Source organism: Macaca nemestrina, chromosome 8, assembly GCF_043159975.1.
Source record: "Macaca nemestrina isolate mMacNem1 chromosome 8, mMacNem.hap1, whole genome shotgun sequence".
NCBI classification, from domain to species: Eukaryota; Metazoa; Chordata; class Mammalia; order Primates; family Cercopithecidae; genus Macaca; species Macaca nemestrina.
In genome coordinates, this window is record NC_092132.1 from 24,913,116 (window position 1) to 24,934,368 (window position 21,253).

General features: G+C 35.8%; 2 protein-coding genes across 2 annotated transcripts in view; one reads left to right on the forward strand and one right to left on the reverse strand.

Annotated features, from left to right (window-relative positions):
- Positions 1 to 4,993, reverse strand: part of MTB (MDM2 binding protein) — a 79,778-nt gene extending 74,785 nt beyond the window's left edge. Inside the window, exons 1-2 of the mRNA XM_011718737.3 lie at positions 4,786 to 4,993; positions 3,829 to 3,909 (exon numbers count right to left, since the gene is read on the reverse strand). Coding sequence (XP_011717039.1) covers positions 3,829 to 3,909; positions 4,786 to 4,903 — 199 coding nt within the window. The 5' untranslated portion in view covers positions 4,904 to 4,993. The remainder of the gene's footprint in view (positions 1 to 3,828; positions 3,910 to 4,785) is intronic.
- A 142-nt stretch (positions 4,994 to 5,135) lies between these two features.
- Positions 5,136 to 21,253, forward strand: part of LOC105468519 (mitochondrial ribosomal protein L13) — a 50,047-nt gene continuing 33,929 nt past the window's right edge. Inside the window, exons 1-3 of the mRNA XM_011718734.3 lie at positions 5,136 to 5,305; positions 7,050 to 7,173; positions 18,512 to 18,605. Coding sequence (XP_011717036.1) covers positions 5,279 to 5,305; positions 7,050 to 7,173; positions 18,512 to 18,605 — 245 coding nt within the window. The 5' untranslated portion in view covers positions 5,136 to 5,278. The remainder of the gene's footprint in view (positions 5,306 to 7,049; positions 7,174 to 18,511; positions 18,606 to 21,253) is intronic.

A 21,253-nucleotide genomic window follows, 5' to 3' on the forward strand; every position in this document is an offset into this window, starting at 1 on the left:
CTAAATTCTTATTACCACTTTCTTCCAACAATCTCAGCAGAAGACCCCTACCACCTTAACAAAATAGAAACTATCAGGTAATAATTCCAATAACATCCTCTCAGGAAACATACAACTCAACTTGTACTCCCATTAAGTCTTTCCTCTTTCCTCCCCTTTAACGTGTAAGAGGCACTGTCCTTCCAATTCAATGTTACCCCCCAAACCTCCTGAGACCACTGATTCTATTCTCTAGTCCACTGATTATCTTTCCTGCATTTCACTCTGCTCCCTTCTGTCTGTTCTTTGTCATTGCCATTTAAATACACACAAGTGTTTCTCAAAGTATTTCTTTTTTTAAAAAGGGGTCCCTTTAAATTCATCTCTACTTCACTTTCTTAGCTCTTCCTCAAAGATAAACTTCTGAAGGTGCTGTCCACACCTGACTGTCTCCATTTCCTTATCAACTTTTCCACTTCCTTCCACATGCATTTCAATCTGTTTTTTTGTCTCCAATATGCCACTGAAAGAACACGCATCAAAGTCACCAATAACTGACTTGTTACTAAATCTAGCAGTTTTTAGTGCTGTTGTTATTTGACCTCTCAGCATAAGAGAAAAATAAAAGATGACATATTTGACTACTTGCTCTTTAAAACACTTGGCTTCTGTGGCACCCATCTTTCTGGTTCCTCCTTATTCTTTTTAAAAACTGGTGTTCAGTTCTTCTAAATACTGGGATTCAGTTTGAGACTTTCTGTTCTTCCTACTATCCATAAGCAATCCCATCATTTCTCATGGCTTCACCTGACATCTATACATTAGTTCTATACTTTATATTAACTGGTGCAAAATAATTGCTTTTTTTTGCCATTATTTTTGCAACAACCGAATATCTCCAGCCCTCTCCTACATTTTTAGTTCCAGACACACTTATCCAACTTTTATAAAACATTTTTACTTTTTTATTTTTACATTGTAAACATGTAAAACATTTTTACATTTTTACTTTTTACTTTGACATCTTACAGGCAACTATTAACAGGTTCCAAATTGAACATGTCATATTCCCTCCAAATCTGGTTCTCCTTTTTCACTAAATGCCACCATCATGCTGTTACCCATGCCAGAAACCTAATGTCACCCTTGATTCTTTTCTCATCCTTCCCTTCTTCTACATCATACCAATTCAACGCTAATGTAGGTGAATTCCACCCCCATAATTTCCTTCAGATCTATCCATTTTCCTCCACCCTGGCTGCCTCTCCCATTCCTCATTTGGTCTTCTACAGAATCCCCCTATACAGAAATAGCTATACTTTTCTCTAATCCATCTACTATACTTCAGGGAGAATACTTCAAAAGCACAGACCTGATCATGTCTCTTCCTTAATTAACACTTTTAATGGCTACTGATTACCATTAGGAAAAAATCCAAACACCTTGAAACTATTTACAAAATCCTCTAAATAGCCATGCCTACTTCTCCACCCTTATCCCAATTATAATCATAATGTACTTTCCGTCCCTCAAACTTGCCATATTACTGAAATCAAAAATCCTAGTATGCAGGAAATTCAGTGCAGGCAGTTTCTATTCTCACGGCTCTGATATGCACAAATTCCAGTTACTATAGCTTAAATAACACCAGTTCCCCAACAACCTGGTTTAATTTCAGTTACCATAGTATATTAATTAACCATAATTGCATAGTTTAAGACTTCATTACAAGCTTCTCAGTCTACAAAACCACTGTATACATAAAAGATGTGTGTCATGATCAGTAACCAATCATGTTACTGCTTTTAAAGTATGTCACTGATTGGTTACTGCACAAGTGCCAGTCAGTTCACATACAGGTAGCAAAGGATGTAATTGTGTTGCCTCCCAGTTTCCCAGTGTAAATCCATGTGATATTTTAGAAAAGTGGATAAATGGATGAGGGAATTTTTTAAAAAGAGAGAGATAAAGAAACACCAAGGAAATAAAAAGTGCTAACACTGAAAGCGATCTTCAAACTAATGTAAATAGAATTCTAAAAATACTGCTGTGACAAACACCTTTTGATGAAAAAGGTGAAGATGTCCCAGAGAAAATGATGCTAGCAAAAACCTTAACATTAAAGGAGCTCAGACATATTTCACAATAGTGAAAGTCCAGGTTGGGCACAGTGGCTCACATCTGTAATCCCAGCACTTTGGGAGGCCAACACAGGTGGATTACTTGAGCCCAGGTGTTCAAGACCAGCCTGGGCAACATAATGAAACCCTGCCTCTACAAAAAGTTAAAAAATTAGCCAGGTGTGGTGGCTCATGCCTACAATCCCTGCTACTCAGGAGGCTAAGATAGGAGGATCACTTGAGCTGGAGAGGTTGAGGCTGCAGTAAACCATGATTGGGTCACTGGACTCCAGCCTGAGCAACAAAGTGGGACTCTGTCTCAAAAAAAGAAAAAAAAAAATTGAAGAATAAAACATTGGAAGTTGATACAACTGGAATATGATAATTCGCCAATAAAAGATATTCATTCTGTATCGTAAGTTACGTGATGATGCGAAGGTGGCAAGCACTGTTCAAACTACTCTTGATAAGGCTTTTACAAAGAAATAAAACACTTTAATTCTCAATGTTTCTAAGGTTTTAAATTACAGTGTACAAAATAAATTTTATTTTTACTATTTTTTTGCTTCCCTAAAATTTTATAACAGTAAGAGAATTTTTAATGTTTTGACAAAAGATATTAAAGGTCATGGGACAATTCTAATTTTTCTCACTGATTATTATATTAAGATTGCTTTGCACAATCAATTATAAAGTACCACACTACCACCCAAAACAAGGACCGTGTGTATAAGAAACTCCTAAATACACAAGCGGAAAGTAAAATTTATCATAAGAACCCCTAGAATACTCCCAAGAGCTCTTTTACATATACATCTGAGGTGCAAATGAAAGAAAATCTTTCCTGCAATAATAGTAGTATTGACTAAAATTATACCAACTTGAAAATTAATGAGTACTCCTAGGCCTTGGAAAACATGCTAGGGCAACGTACACATAGAAATCATTCCCCAACGGTATTAGCTGACACCAAGAGACAAGAAGTTCTCTAATGAAAGAAGAGAAAGGTGCAGATTGTACAGTCACAGGAACTACAAATTTATCAAAAGGAGCAGACCCTTCCTTGCATCGACAGAAACTTCCTTCAGTTTTTAGGTATTGGTCTGTTTTCACATATCGATTTTTAGAACGTTTAATGGACATTCTCCAGTAAAGGACAAGAAGAGGGAATAAAAAAAAAAGATAACTATCAAAGTCAGTAAATGCATTTGTATAATGCCAATAGAAGCTAAAGGAGGAAAGATTTTTACAAAGTAAAGGTTGGTCAAAAAAGCAAAATACTTCAAAAAGTCAAAGCAGATAAGAAGTGATTGTGTTTAGTAATTATTAAGTACTGTTAAGAGAATCAGTAACAGCTAAGAACAAAAATAAATAAATGGTAAGGAAATCAGTGTGGGAGCATTATTTACATATTTTTACTTAGGATAAAACCATCCTTATAAAGCCACATTCCCCTTACTTATACAGAACTAAGATAGGCAAGAAAATTTCATAAAAGAAGCAAAACTCAAGCTGAGAACCTAGAATACTTTTCATAACTTTATTATACTCAAGCATCAAGAAGAAAGGAGTAATCTATTTTTCAGTTTTGTACTCCTTTAGTTACCTCTGTAACTCAGTGCCTTGTACACAGTAAAGAAGTATTTCCTTGTATTCCTAAGGGTCCAAATTAATTAAGTTAATTTCCAGTACAAATGCTGTGCCAGAGAAAAGACTTTATTATACTTGCCAGGGAAAGTACTATCTTCTGGATTAATTGAAGCACTAATGCTTCTTTTCAAGAGGTGATAAACATTTGCTGCTGTGAAGTCTGAAAAAGAAAAGACAGAATAAGTCAAACGGCTCCGACTTACATAATCTAACTTACTCCAGTTTCACCATCAGAGGCTGTCAAGACCAGTACGTTGTACATAAAAGTACTACACGCTACTCAAGATCTGTTCAAGTTTTAATACAGTAAATCTAAAGCAAGCAGAGAAAATAGAAAAGGCTCCCGATCTGTACATGCCAGCCAGTTAGCACAAATGCAAAATTCCTCTCAAAAGAATAACTTTAAAGAGAAGGGAAATTCTGTCACAATATCTTATACACAACCACATACATCTACTCCTCAAAATGCTTGTTCGATCGAAACAAATGAATACATAGAATGCAATATTGAATCTAGACGGGTGCACCAAAAAGCAGTGCAATCGCAAACAATTAAAATCATTTAAAATTCATCATTTGTTTTTAAAACTTAGTTTATATGTGGGATATCTCCTCCCATTAGACGTAAATTCTAGTACAGCAAGATATTTGTCCATCTTGTTCCTGTCTGTATTATCTGCATGTGAAACACAGGGGCAGAAATAATAAATGCATATATATATATATATATATATATATATATATATATATATATCCAAAAACCAGGAAATTCCATTACTAAGGCATAGAAAATTTATTAAGTTAAATATTTACTATGCCAAGAACTTTTAAGGGCTGGAATCTTGCATCCACAAATTTGTCCCTGTTTTTCCATGAAGATGCTATTTTTGCAGCCCTCATTAACTCTATCCCAGATAGAGTCCCAGCTTCGTGGGACAACTACATATTGATCCCTCTCCAGCAGAACTTTATCACAAACTCAAACTTCTTCCCCGCTCCACAAGCCGTTCCCGCCCTTTCTCATCCCAGCGCTTACCCGGCTGCTTCTCAGTACCCTCACCCGACGACACCTCTGGCCCATGTTCTGCCTCCCTACTGGCCGCCGACGGGAATTTTCCTTCCCCCCAGATCACCAGCAGCAGGTACCGATCCATCTCCTCAGAGATCACCCCCCAATTTTAGGTATCGGCTCCCACATCCAAACAGACGCGCGCTATGACGCACTTCCTGTTCCCTTCATTTAGGTCGGCTGGAAATTGTGTCCTCCGTCGGGTTTCCGCAGTTTTCCAGCAAACGAGTTATTTTCGGGAGTTACTCCCTAAATAACTGCATTATCTGCTCCTTTCATGACGAAATTGCTGCCGTGGGGAAGACTGGAGGAAACTCGAGGAAGAGGGAGAAGCCGACAAGTGCTGGACGGGTTAGGAACTGTCCTGCTTGGATGTTAGCGTTTCCCGCCGGGCCAGTAAGGCTGCGTCACCCGGCTTGGCTACTAAGAGAAGGACTGACGGTCTTGCTAGTGGGGAAACATGTCTAGTTTCTCTAGGGCGCCCCAGGTGAGCTCGGACTCTTATGGCTTGATGGGGTTCATTATACTGGCAGAAGGAGAGCGTTGGTTCCGGCAGATTAAGTAGTGAAGCTGGGGCGACAGGGAAGCCGAGACCCTCGGCTAAGGTGCCTTGGGAAAGCACAAGAGGGTCGTCAGTCTGGCAAGCACTTAATGTCGTTCGTTTGTTACTCTTTTCAATCTGCCCTTTTTTTGGGGAGTGGGGCGGGGGAAAGAGGATTAGGAGAGCAGGTCGGAGAGGTAATAAGGTGGATCACATAGGACACTGTAGGCCGTTGTAATATTTTGGTTTTTTACTGAGTAAAATGGGGACTTTGGAGGGTTTGATCCAAGGAGTAACGTGATCTGACCTGGTGTCAAAAGGAGCACTCTGACTGCTGGGTTGAGAATAGACTGTTCAGAAATAGAGGTTAGTAGAGGACAGAAGCAAAGAATATGTTTGGAGGGTATTACAGTAATCCAGGCGAGACGTGATGGTGCAGAGACCACGCTGGAAATCCTGTGGAGTGTATTGAAAGCGGTCAGGTTTTGTTTGAAGGTGGAGTCAATAGGACTTCCTGAAGATTGAATATAGGCCAACAGCAAAAGAAGAAACAAGGATTACCCCAAGGATTTTTGGTTTGTACAACTGGAGGGTGTGTCATCAACTGAGATAGGGAAGGCTGAGATTGAACCAGGTTTCAGGTGGAAGAATAGGAGTTAGTTTGGGTTATATGGGTCTAAGATGACTCTAACCCAGTGCCGTTCCAAGTGTGGTTCCTTCCGTGGACTGTTTGTTGCCTGTCTGTGATGAGATAAATACAGGAAGTAAAATAAAACTTTTAAAAACTTTTTTAGCACTTTGACATCGTCCAGCATTTGTATTTTTTTCATTAAAGTTTTTTGGGTTTTTTTTTCTGTCAAAGTATCAAACTATTTGTCTACAATGGATGGGGACAAAAACTGGCCTTTTTCTTATATGTAGATTAGTTTGAGGTTGTGATAAGTAAATTTAAAATAAAACCAGCTAGCCTCGTTTTATTTTTCCAGCATTGTTTAGCCTCTTGTGTATATGCATAGCGAAAGCATCTGGTGGAGATCTTTCTGGCCTAGAATTTTTAAGAATTTGAATACATTGATGACGACTGTAAAAACAATGGTCTATTCCTGAGGTAACCTAAAGATAACTATTTGAGGCAACTTTTTAAAGTTGAAATTTATTCCACATCATCCATCTGTACTTTCCCGACTACACTGTTCTATTTTCCTCTCCCCAGGAACTGAACTTCCGAATCGTCTTCAGTTTCCAATTGGCCACTCAGCTTTCAATATAATGTACCTACTAATCTATAAATGTTTTTGAAGACCTTCATAAACAGCTTCTACTTTCCTACAAGCTTCTCATTACCCCTCCAGATTCTATTATGTGTTATACAAAAAAAAAAAAAAAAGGTCATAATGTAAAGGGAAATATATCTTTGGGATATTTATAGCAAAACATAAGTCATATTGCTAACAGGAAACCAGGCAGGAATAATTACTGTGTTTGTCTTTGCAGAATGATTAGAAAAAAAAAAACCCTTTTCCAGAAATAGAAATGAAAACAAAAATTCTTTAGCAATAGAGTTATTTTTCAAAGAAATTGACATTAATTGTAGAAAACATGTGATATTATATAATTAATTTAATTACTGTATTTCCATTTTAATGACAATTATCTTTATTTTTTCCTCTTTTTTTTTTTTTTTTCCAAGCAATGGGCCACTTTTGCTAGAATATGGTATCTCTTAGATGGGAAAATGCAGCCACCTGGCAAACTTGCCGCTATGGCATCAATAAGACTTCAGGGATTACATAAACCTGTGTACCATGCACTGAGTAAGTATTATTTTAGACGTGTCATTAACCACTGTAGTTTTCATGCCGGAGTAGAATCTTGGTGAAGTTTGACAGGGCTGAGTTTAAGGACCCTTTTTATTTTTCCTGAGGATCCTGTATTCCATTCTTGCTGAAACCATATGGGCGCCCTAAACTGAATTTGGCTTATTAACAGGAAAACTATATGGATCAGTTTACCCGGAACAAGCATATTTTATGCCACTGCCCAGCAAAATTATTAATAGTCCTTCTTTTAACACTCAGAAATAACCTGAATTGCCCCATGACTTAAACTTTCACTTTTATATGTGTCCTTTCACATGATGACGTGCATATGAAGAGTTTTTAAGGGAAATAATTTTGTCCTCTCTTCTAAAAAAATCATTTCCCCTAGAAAAATATATGGTGCTAGCTAGGTATGGGAAGCTTATTTTCACTAATAAGATTAATAGACTTGCTTTTCTGTATCCTTTTTCCAAAATAAAAAGTTGTTTTCATTCTAGAAGATTTCTGCTTACAGATAGTTTTTGATAGACCTCATTTACCCCAGCACTTCATGGCCAGATCCAGATGTCAGTTTTTAGTCCTCATACCGGTTGACTTGTCAACAGCATTTGCTGCAATTGATCACATTTTTATTTAGCTTTTATTGTGCAATATATTAAACATACAAAGATGTGTATATAAAAATATGTGATATTTTATAGGAAATTATCCATAGTAACAATTATAATGGTGAAATGAATACACTCAGCATTGGTTTGTTTCCAGTTTTTTTGCCATTATGTTATATTACATTAATGTTGCTATCAATATTCTTGTGCCATTTTCCTAGTACACATGGAAGAATTTTTCCAAGGTATGCCCAAAGGACAGGAATTACTGGGTTTTAAGGTGCATAGAAATTATTGAGTCTTTATCATGCCAGTAGCATGCAAGAGTTTCCATTACTCCTCATCTTCAATAACACTTGATATGTTCATTCTTCTTAATTTTGACTATTCCGATAGATGTAAAATGCTTGCTTTGTGATTTCAATTTGCATTTTCCTGATGACAAATACGGCTGGCTGAGTATCTTTTCATTTATTGGCATTTATAGCTTCCTCTTCTGTGAAATGTCTGTGCATGTCTTTTGCAAATTCTTCCACTGAGTTGTTTGTCCTTTGCTTTTTCCTTACTTTTTTTATAAAAGGTTTCAAACTATCAGAAAAGGCCAAAGAATAGTACAATGAATTTCTTTATACTCTCCACCTAAATACAGTTGTTAACATTTTATCATATATTTTTTATTAAACCATTTGAAACTACGTTGCAGATGCCATTATAATTCACCCAAAATACTTCAGCGTACATCTCCTAAAAATAAAGATACTCTCTATGTAACCAAAATGCCATTGACACACGTAAGAAAATAAACAGTACTTTGGCCGGGCGCGGTGGCTCACGCCTGTAATCCCAGCACTTTGGGAGGCCGAGGCGGGCGGATCACAAGGTCAGGAGATCGAGACCACGGTGAAACCCCGTCTCTACTAAAAATACAAAAAAAAAAAAAAAAAAAAAATTAGCCGCGCGCGGTTGTGGGCGCCTGTAGTCCCAGCTACTCGGGAGGCTGAGGCAGGAACCCGGGAGGCGGAGCTTGCAGTGAGCCGAGATCGCGCCACTGCACTCCAGCCTGGGCTGGGCAACAGAGCGAGACTCCGTCTCAAAAAAAAAAAGAAAAGAAACAGTACTTTAATTAGATGGTCTAATGTTCAGTGCATTTTTAAATTTCTCTGGTTGTCCCAAGTATGTTTCTAATAGCTATTATTTTTTTGAACCAGGATGCAACCTAGGTTTATGTATTGTCTTTGGTTGTTATGCTCCTTTAGTCTCTTAATCTAGAATAATCCTTCTTTTATTTTCTTCTCAAGCTTCTGAGGAGTCCAGGCTAATTTTCATCTAGAGAACTTTCTTCTTGAAACACATTCTTCACTTGTTTCCCTGGATTCACTTGTTTCCCTGTTTCTTCTCCCTTTCTTAGTACCCTTGGCTATCCTCAGCTTTCTAAACTCTCCAATGCTCTTCTCACCAAAAATTGGAAGTGCCTCAGGGCCCAATCCTTGAAGTGCCTAAGGCCCCATGCTTTAGATGATTGCATTATGTCTCATGTATCTAAAAATCATCTATATGTTAATGCCTCCCAAATTTAAATCTCCAGTTTTGACCCCTTCCCTGTATCCTAGACTCACATATACAAATTTCTATTAAGCAAATTTTTCTGGTGTCTAGTAGACATCTCCAATGAATAAGTCCATTTGGAGATGTCTTGCTTCTTGTCTACTTCACCCAAACCAACATGTTCCTTCCCAGTTTTCCATCTCAATTAATAGCATCACTATTCTTTTTGTTGCTCTGGTTTGAAGGCATTGTCTTATCTGCAACTCCTCTTTGTTCAACCAAAAAAATAAAAAATAAAACATATATATACACACACACACACATATTTAAAAATATATTAGAAAAAAGTATATCTGAACTCTGGCACCTCTCATCATCTCTCCCTCTACTCTGATTTTAAACTGCTGTACTCTATCCTGTTTTATTCCAAAAACTGTCTCACTGTGATCTCTTTTCTTCTGCCATTGCTTTCATGTAATTTTTTCTCCATAGATCAACTACAGTTATCTTCTCCAAATGAAATTTCTGTGTGTCCTACAAGAACTTAAATAATATGGTCCCTGTTAACTTTCTGACTTTCTTTCCTTTATTTATTTATTTACTATTTAATTAATTATTTATGTCAATCCACTCAGGCCTGTGCTGTTCCATTAACTTGCCTGCCAAGCACATTTTTGCCTTATGCCCTTTTTTTTTTTTTTTTGAGACAGAGTCTCACTTTGTTGCCCAGGCTAGAGTGCAGTGACCCGATCTTGGCTCACTGCAACCTCTGCCTCCTGGATTCAAGCATTTCTCCTGCCTCAGCCTCCCGAGAAGCTGGGATTACAGGCATATGCTATCACACCCAACTAAGTTTGTATTTTTAGTAGAGACGGGGTTTCACCATGTTGCCAGGCTGGTGTCGAACTCCTGACTGCAAGTGATCCATCCACCTTGGCCTCCAAAAGTGCTGGGATTACAGGCGTGAGCTACCACGCCCAGCCCTTAGGCCCTTTTCACACTCTGTTCCCTCTGCCTAGATATTCTTTATCAGATATCTGCATAGCTTATTTCTTCACGTATTTCAGATTTCTGCTCAGGCATTTATATTCAGAGAGAGGCCTTCCCTGATTCCTCTGCTCACCCTTTCACTCTGTATACCTTTTCCTTGCTTTAAAAAAAAAATAGTGTTCATGTATCACCTGAAATGTTATGTAAGTATCTGTTTATTATGTACCTTCCTTCACTAGACTAAGTTCCCAGAGCACAAAAAATGTTGCCTATTTTGTACACAGCTGTGTCCCTAGTACCTGTAATAGTGCTTGACACATAATTGGAATGTAAGAAATGTTTGTTAAGTGAATGCGCTTGCATTTATGAATTCCAGTTGTGAAAATGAAGAAAATACTTTTAGTCAGGGCTCTGGCGTTGAAGCTAAGTCAGATTTTTGGATCTGTGGAGCTAAGAGGAAGGGTATTCCAAATGATTTGATTTGGGCAAGAGCAAAGATGTATGCTGCTCTAACCTTTTTTCTCTACCTAATGAAAATTTCAGTGAGATCAAAATAAACCCACACTCTGAAATCTGTGAGTATATAATATGAATCTGAGGTTTTGTCTTGTTAATCTTTGTTTTTCAAGCACCCCCCAGTACAATGTCTGGCCCATCATAGATGCTTGCCAGAAATCGTTTGTGGAATGACACTTTCAAACAGATGTTTTGTGAGTAGTCAGTTCTTGTTCCCTGTAGTTATCCTGTGAACACTGGGTTAGTGAATACGGAACCATTGCTTCTGGGAGAGATACGGAGTTAGATTCCTCTGAACCTCTGGTCACAGCATTTTCATCAACCAATCAGTACATAACTTTGTTTTATGTGTGTTTCTGTTTAAAGACATCTTAACACTGAACTTGTGACCAACAGCAGTATAACAAGCTTATCTAACACACATATTATCTCTATAAGGCAACAACACAGCCTTCTTACATTTAGGAACACTAAATGCACTCAGTATACCAAGCTTGGGGGATATTTTAAACAGTGAAATCACTAAGAAAAGTCCACAGATGCCAGAAACTAGCACTACATAGAAAATGAAAAGGATGCTTTTTTTATTTTATGAAAGGTGAAAGAAGGCAGAGCATCGCCTTATTCAGCCTCAGATGGGAACATGTGCATCAAATAACACAAATTTATTTCCATTCTGAGCATGTCCATCAATGACTGCAAAAGCACTATGAGTATTGATTTTTGGGTAACAAATTTTAACAAGTAGGCAAATTTGTAAATATGGAATCTATGAATAATGAGGTCAACTGTATTTTGAAAGTAAAAAGTGATCAGGAGACCTACACTTTAACTTATAAACCTGTTTACTTTAAAAATCTTTTTTGGCAGACCAGAAAAATAGAGAATTACCAATTCATATAGTTGTTTAATTCCTTAGAACTTTAGATATTTTGTTTAACCACCTCATCTCTTCATTGACAGTCGAGTAAACTAAAATCAGGATTTCATTGCTATTCAGCTATATTATAGTACAACTGGGACTAGAACTTAGGCACCTGTTTCTCATGTAGGAAATTCCCCATTCCACTTCACTCTGGTGATACTTAACCACTTGTATTGAGTATTCCTGCTGCTTTTTTCCTTAGCAATAATAATGAGGCAGATAATAAATGAGATCTCTTAGGTTGTCTCTGCAGAAATGCAAATAATACAAAATTTGAAGAAAAGTGCAATTAGTAGCAGTCACCTAATTTCCATCTCCAAATATAGCACTATCTGTCCACTCAAAGTTCTGCTTCCTTATTACCAGGTCGTCATTGCGAAAGTGTACCTTAGATATGGATGAATAGGCATTCTGCTAGGATACCAGAAGAGCTGTTGTGGCTGCCTGTTAGGTTTCTGTGAAAGTAGAAACTTATTTTTAAAGACTGAATTGCATTTTTGTTTCACTATGTGTTTTGAGACAGGGTCTTACTCTGCCACTCAGGCTGCAGTGCAATGGAGCCATCACAGCTCACTGCAACCTCCACCTTCTGAGCCTCCCAGGTAGCTGGGACTATAGGCGTGCACCATCATATCCAGCTAAGTTTTTTGTAGTTTTTGTAGAGACAGGGTTTCACAATGTTGCACAAGCTGGTCTTAAACTCCTGAACTCAAGCGATCCACTCACCTCAGCCTCACAAAGTGCTGGAATTACACATATGAGCCACCTTGCCTGGGCATGTTTCGCTGTATTTAATATGTAATATATTAGCAAAACTTCTTGTGTCCACAAGATATCACTAAAATCAAAACTTAAATTGCAAGCAATTTTCAATTTATAAATATGTTGTGTTTTAAGAGTTCATTCTAACATTTAGTGGTTTAATAAACATTTATTGAGCAGATATTATGGGCTCATAATCACTGTAAATATATTTTTTTGAAAATTGACCTACAGTTAATAATATTACAAATGATGATCATTGTTCTAGGAATGATTATAAAAATTAACAAATAATGTATCCAAACATAATGTATACAATATTTAAACTACCTTATTTGTGAAATGGATGTTCGTGAAGTGTTGTGGAAATTGACTTTTCATTATAAGGTTATTTTTTATGGAAAATGTGGGTTAAGGTAGAAAGGATGTGGAGCTAGTAAAGGAATCCCTCCTTCTAATTAGAGCTGCCCTCTTGAATTTGGGACTTGGGAACTTTCTGAACATGTTTCTGATAAATGAAAAGAAAGGTTATGTGTGGTGATTAGTGGAGTATGACTTATTCTTTATGAGGATTCTACTCCTTTCACTGCCAACTGATTAATTCATTGAGGAGGACTATAGGAGTATTTAAAGGAAGCAGAGGAAAACCTTTCTTTAGCTTTGCTAAAATTAGATTATGTTAAAATATTTCTGTTCTGCATTGAATGAAATAAAAGTTGCACTCAGTTTATAAAGATTAATGTTATGAATGCTAACATACCAAACAATTCAGCAGAGATCAGATTTATGATCTAAATCTAATCTGTAGTATTCTGCCTTGTAAGTTTATGATTCTCTTCTTAAAGTTGCTTAGCTAACGTATTTTTCTCTTACTATTCAGTTAAATGTATAAATGTAATTGAAATGTTAATATCACAGCATTTTAATTTTGCATTCTAAATTGTACATTTATACTTCACCTCACTCCTAGAATATCATCCTACAGAGCACTGAAGTAGATTTTTGCTTCAGGTTATATCTAGAATACGTATCTCCTTTGGAAGTGACTATATCGATATTGTCAATAAATTAAACAGTATGCCTTGTTCGTGTTACAGTATCTATACATTCAGCAGATTTTATGGTAACCTATATGATCATTCATCACCTTGGCTGTGCACAGGTTCAGGGATGCCAAAAATAACACTGAAGTAGCCATTGGGACATTTGTCCTTCCAAACTTAGAAACAAACATAAAGGCCAAAGCCAAACTTTGTTGTTTATCACTAATTCAGAATAGCTATTTTTCAAACATTTCTCAAACTAAATCTTCAAGGAAACCCAATAAATAAAAGCAGTACTGTCCTAGTTGAAGGAAGAAGAACCTAGATCCTTGTGCCTTGAGTCACCTTTTAGAAGCCTAAGACTGAATCACCTGCACTTTAAAAACCACTATGCTAAAGCAAACAGCTTGTAAGGAAGGATTCAACCCTATAAAGGGGAAAAAAACAAGCTACAGACTGGAAGAAAATATTTGCAAACTACATCATCAACAAAAGTCATATCTAAAATATATAAAGAACTTTCAAAACTCAACAGTAAAATCAAACAATCTAATTAGACTATGGGCAGAATACATGAACAGATGGCAGATAAGTACATGAAAAGATGTTCAATATAAGTAGCCATTAGGGAAATGCAAATTAAAACCACAGCGAGATAATACTACACAACTATCAAAATAGCTAATATAAAAAATAGTGACAAGTGCCGATGAGGATGCATAGAAACTGGATTACTGATGCATTGCTGGTAGAAATGTAACATGGTACAGCAACTCTGGAAAAGAATATGGCAGTTTCTTCTAAAACTAAACATGAACTTACTATATAGCACAGCAGTTTCATTTCTCTTGGACATTATCCCAGAGAAGTGAAAATTAAGTTGATGAAAAACCTGTACCAATTAATAATCCCTCCACTCTATTACTCTTTATCCTCCCATGTTCATCAGCTCCTGGCATATTGCATATTCATTTATTTGTTTGTTTATTATCTGGCTTTTCCACTAGAGCATAAGATTTATTAACAAGAATTTCTCTGTAAGGAACTTAAATTTACAAGCAAAAAACCACCCCATTAAAAAGTGAGCAAAGGACATACATAAAGAGACACTTTTCAAAAGAAGACATACATACAGTCGACAAGCAAATGAAAAAATGCCCATATCGCTAATGATTAGAGAAATGTAAGTCAAAACCACAATGAGATACCATCTCACACCAGTCAGAATGGCTATCACTAAAAGGTCAAAAAATAATAGACGTTGGCAAGGCCAAGGAGAAAAGGCCATGCTTATACACTGCTGGTGGGAGTGCAAATTAGTTCAGTCATTCTAGAAAGCAATTAGGTGATTTCTGAAAGAACTTAAAGCATGTACAGTTCATTTTAGCACTATTCATAATAGCAAAGATATGGCATCAACGTAAGTGTCCATCAGTGGTAGACTGGATAAAGAAAATGTGGTACATATACACCATAGAACACTGTAGAGTCATTAAAAAATGAGATCATGTCCTTTGCAGCAACATGGATGGAGCTGGAGGCCATTATCCTAAGTAAACTAACACAGGAACAGAAAACCAAATACTGCATGTTCTCACTTATAAGTGGGAGTTAAACATTGGGTACTCATGGGCACAAAGGGAACAATAGACAACTACTTGAGGGTGGAGAGTGGGAGGAGGGTGAGGATCAAAAAACTACCTATTGGGTACTCTGCTTATTGCCTCGGTGACAAAATAATCTGTATATTCAACCCCCCGACATGCAATTTACCTGTATAACACACCTGTACATTTACCCCTGAACCTAAAATAAAAGTTTAAAAAAATAAAAAGAAGTTTTTCAGTTACATTCATTGCTATATCCCCAGCATCAAGAATGATACATGGCATTAGTAAGTATGTAATACATAGCAAGTGGATTTGTTCATCAATGGAAAAGGGTTATAAAGTAAATTTTAAAAGAGCTGGAGACTCCCAGCAAGCAAATTGGTGTCTCTATCTGAATCTGCCCTTGCATAGAATCTGAATATTTCAAACATGGTTAAAAACGAACACTAGGGATTTTCATAAACACTTACTGTGTCTGGCAACTCTATATGAGGGATCTATAATTAAAGAGTCTGCAGCAGGGATCTAGGACCAAAAAAATTATACAAATGCTAGAACAAAGTAGAGTTCGTTATTTCAGTTGCAAAAACTGCAATTACTTTTGCACCAACCTAAATAGCATGGCTTACTTGGCACAGACAGTAGTGTTGGAAAAACTGGTAAATAAGGCTACAAAAAGTTATCCTATACTCTAGGTCTCCCTGAATCCCTAACCAAGGAGTTGATACATGGGGAAGTACAAAGATGGCAAATAACTGTAACCTGTCAGTGGTTTGCTGAGAAGGACTTCTGAGATCTTAGAATTAAGCAGAAAAGAATACGTAATTGATTAGTGAGTGATATCATTGCCTCCTTATGGCATTATAACTACCACTTTTTGCCATCTGGTTGTAGTAGACATGTAAGATCTGCCTTTGAAGTTTTACTAGAGTTGTATTTGAAGCTTAACTTTACCACTTATTAGACATATCATTTTAGCTGAGTTGTTTAACCTCTGACTCTGTTTTCTCATTAAACATTATTAAATAGTAAAAAGTGGCAGGCAGAGGGAGTACATTAGCTTTACCCAACACGATAGTTGTGAGACTTTGAGTGTTAAAAGTGACTATAAAATGCCTAGCTCAGTGCTTTGAAAGTAGAAGATATTGAATAAATATTACTTCCTTTCCTCCCAGGCAATTTTGAGGAAAAATTATGACTTAATTCTGGCTTAAGGGAGAAGATGGGCCAAAACATGGAGGCGGTATAGGACTAAGAGGTGCCCCTGATGGTGTAACCTACCTGAGACTTTAGGTTTTGTGACATGAAGCTGTTGAGTTTTCACTTTGTCTGAATTAGTTTGAATGTATTTGGCCATTTAATTTAGCACCTAGTGTTATACTGATGAGTCAGATAAAGTTAGAAGTTTAAGATTAGAATTTTTATAAATAAACTCACAATTCCTATTTCTAAAAATTGTTTACTATTATACTATTTTTCAACTTAATTTCTCTTCAGAACATCTCTTGATCAAGCACTAGAGCTATGATTTATTTACATTTGGTACATATATATTAAATGTGCAGCTTTAAGTTAAAAATTATAAAATGAAACTATTTAACTTAATAGAAATTTAGACAGAAACAATTGTGCTATATCCAGGGTTACAGTCTTACATTACTACTGACTTTAGTGTTAATGAAATACAGTTAAAAGTGTGTATTTAATTGCTGGTTAGTTTTTGTTTAGCGTTAGTAATGAATTTACTAGAAGCAATGAATTCATTGCTTCTTAGAATGAATTTACTAGAGATTTGGCATATATTATTGAGGAAGAACAATTTTTCCTAGATTAGATGTGATACCTTAGAACTGAAAGAACATGATTTTCAGTTGCTTTGTGGCAATCTGTCTAATGCCCCATGAAAGATTTTTTTGCTCTCTATAAATATTTTTTGAGTGGCTCAAGATGCTTTACCTGTATTTAAAACTTAACAATTTAAAAGTAAATTCAGTTTTAGTGGAAAGTTTAAAGATTCAATTTTTTCCTCCAAATAGATGTTATGGAAAGAGCCTATACTGGGTATTAGGTAACTTAGTGTGTGAGCCTTTGCAAATCACTTAATCTTCTGCTGTAAATGTCTGGATGTGAGCTAAAGTAATTTCATCGTTTTTTGAGGCTGTCTGGTTATCTTCTCACCTTCTTTATTTACTCTTCTGCTGCATTTGCCCAACTGCCTCAATAGCCAACAGGGTGTCACTTTTCGGAACTTCAATCATTTAATTAAATATTGTCAGACTATTCTTTTCCATCTAATAACAGCAAGCTTCCCAGGTCTTTCATTCATACCTCTGAATTTCCTTTCACTCTAGTGATGAAAACTCACTTGCTTTATTTTCTTTTCTTTATTCTTTTCCTATATAGACTATGAACGTCTCTGAAAATTCTGCCATTCAAATTTAGAGCTCTGCATAGAATCTTAAAATCTTTAGTTTTCATATATATTATACTTGTGTTTGTTATTTTTAGTGTGTTTTTTTTTCTTAAGCTTTAGAATATCTTTAGGTTTGTTTTTTTCTATTAGTAGAATAGGTGTTTTATAAATGTTTCTGATTACTTGATTTTGTCATATATAGTAAGTCATTTGAAAATGTACATGTTAACTTTTTAGTTTGTTTTCAGATGAACAGCCAAACTTAGGGATAGAAAATTAGTGCAGATACACATATTTTGATTTTCAGGTCATCTGTCCTGTCAAATATGTTTGTGTAGTCATAGTTGAGAGTAGCAGTTTAAATTTACTATATACATAGTTGGAAAAAAACCTTTCCATGGTAGTTAATAAGATCATAGCAGTCTGCTCTCTAAATTTGCAAAAAATGATAATCAATTGTAATATTTTATGTTTGTTTTCAATTTACCTATAGGTGAAACGTGCTTTTTTATGTCTATATACATATTGTTTTCATTTTCTTCACTATTTTTCAGGGAAATTTTGTATCAGACATTTAAAGGCACTTAATACAAACATTTTTACTGAAGTGTAATTATTTATTGGAAGAGTAATAACAGTAATTTGCCTTTTAAAGATGTATTGTTGTTATTGGCACCCTTATTAAATTTCTTTTACTTTGCAGTGTTGAGATTTTCCAAATGGCCAGCCAACTCTTTCTATACTTAGATGTTATATTAAAAAGTAACAGAAGTCTATTCAAGGATTTTTGATGTTGCACTGTGACTTGCTTTTTATTTTTTTAATATGTTGTTTGAACTTAGGCTTTATAAATAACCAAGGACACTTTTTCTTAAGGTTTGTATTTTTCATACAAAATCTTGTTTCTTTTTAAAATCTAGGTGACTGTGGGGATCATGTTGTTATAATGAACACAAGACACATTGCATTTTCTGGAAACAAATGGGAACAAAAAGTATACTCTTCGCATACTGGGTAAGATAATGCTATTGTCAGGGAAAGCAGGTAGTTAAAATATATTAGTTTAAGAATACAGTTCTTCTTTCTTAAAAGAAAAAAGATATTTTTAAGAATCGGCATTTATTACTAATTTTACTCATGCCATGTATATAATTTACTCAGTTTTTAAAAACCACACAACTATACCAAATGTAGTTATTACCTGATAGTATTTGTTTATCCTAGAAGTGTTTCATATAACCTGTGAACAAGATTAATCTCATGTTTTAGTCACTCTTTTACTTCTGTATTTCTGCTTCCTATAATTCATCTTACTGCTGTTTTCAGAACCATCCCAAACACCTGAAAGTTAACAAGATGTTTAAGGAATGGTCACTCTTCTCTAGATAAAATCTTGTTTGTCAGTATCGCTCTTAAGTAAATATACTCACCTGGGTGTGTTCTGTTGGTTTCCAAATACAGCGTGACTCTCCATTTTTCAGTTAGGCAATCTTCTGTTGCAGTAGAACTTTTCTTCAAGGCCATAGTATTTCTGTGTTTGAGTTTACTGTCAGCTAAAACTCCTAAGTGTTTTTCAGGTATACTCCTGTTGAATCATGTCTCCTCCTTCCTGTGTGCTTTAGTTGTAATTTAATTCAATTGCAAGACCTTAAGTTTACTCCATGTTAAATTTTATCTCCAGCCTTTTAAGATCCTGATTTTATCATCTCATGTATTAGTTAATCGACAGCTTCAGGTCATGTGCACATTTAATTAAGTATACTTTCTATACTATTACCCAAGTTATGGTTGGTTAGAAATGTTGATTTTTTATTCTTGATCAAAATCACTATTTTATTTCCAAATGCATCTTCGCCTTTGATGTTCCCATTCGTTTCTTTTCATCTCTTGCCCCAAGTGCATCTTAAATATTTGGAACAACTGTTTTGCTTCTTTGAGCCAGCCTTTGCCCATTCCTCCCCTTAAAATACATTCATGAAATCTTTATATAAGTTAACAAAACTGAATTTACATCCATCTTTAGTAATGTCAGCTATTGGCAAATCTCTGTGTATACACCAAGTTCTACAAAATTGAGAGGTAATTGGGAAAGAAATATTAAAAGTCAGAATAACATAATGTGATAAAAGCATAAAGGGAAGTATTGACACAAAATACTATGGAAATTACTATAGCAATAATATGTAGTGTTACTGCAAATGAAGGAAAATAACAGCATAGCCAGTAGTGAACAGCTACCATAATGTGTACGTCAGCTGGTAGTGTCCCTGTCAGTAGTGCTTTCTCACTGATAGATGAAAATTCAAACTTCTTTACAAGTCATTGGAAACCAGTTCCCACTGCTGCTTCATAGTTCTTCTTAGACAACATAATGCTATTTCATTCCTTTCTGCCTTTGCACGTGTTGTTCCCTGACAGTGAGGACTTCTCCTATTTAGCCATTAAAAATTGGCTCAGATGTCACATTTTCTGGGATACCTTTTCTATTTCCTCATCACTCAAAGAGTTGATTGCTTTTTGTTTCTGTTGACTGTTCACTTACACTTTGGACATACTACTTTATTATGCTCATAACACTATATTACAATTACATATTCAAAATTTAGCTTGCTAGTTGTAAAATTTTTAGGATATACTAATTTTAGAAAATATAGAGAAGTTTAAAGAGGCAAGTAAAATTCACTCCTGATCCCATGAGTTAACATTTTAATATACAATCAGCCCTCCATATGTATGGATTCCACATTGTGGAAATGTAAAATTTTTGTTTTGTTTTGTTTCTTGAGATGAAGTCTTGCTCTGTCACCCAGGCTGGAGTACAGTGGTACGATCTTGGCTCACTGCAACCTCCGCCTCCCAGGTTCAAGCAATTCTGCTGCCTCAGCCTCCTGAGTAACTGGGACTACAGGTGTGCACCACCATGCCCAGCTAATTTTTGTATTTTTAGTAGGGACAGGGTTTCTCCATGTTGGCTAGACTGGTCTCGAACTCCTGACCTCAGGTGATCCGCCTGCCTTGGCCTCCCAAAGTGCTGTGATTACAGGTGTGAGCCCCTGCACCCGGCCTGTAATTTTTTTTTAATTGCATCAATACTGAACATGTACAAACATTTTTCTTGTCATTATTCCCTAAACAATACAGCATAACAGCTATTTACATAGCATTTACATTATATTGGGTATTATAAGTAATCTAGAGATGATATAAAGTATACAAGAGGATATGTGTAGGTTATATGTAATTACTACACCATTTTATATCAGGGATATGAACATCCCTGGAGTTTGGTATCCTTAGGAGGTCTTGGAACTAGTCCTCAACAGATGGAGAGGGATAACTGTATATACAAGTTTATATCCTTTTTCATTTAATAGAAAATTCTCAAAGAACCTTTTTGTAAGTATTATTTTTGGTTACTAAGTAGTAGTGCACAAAATGATTTATGATACTTGATCATTGTTCTGTTTTTTGAAATGAAAATTTTGGCTTTTATACAGGGCTGATAAACATCTTTTTTTTTCAATTCTTGGGGTTTTTTTTGTTTTTTTTTTTTTAACTTTTAAGTTCAGTTACATGTGAAGTTTGTTACATAGGTAAACTTGTGTCATGGGGATTTGTTGTACAGGTTATTTCATCACCCAGGTATTAAGCCTAGTACCCAT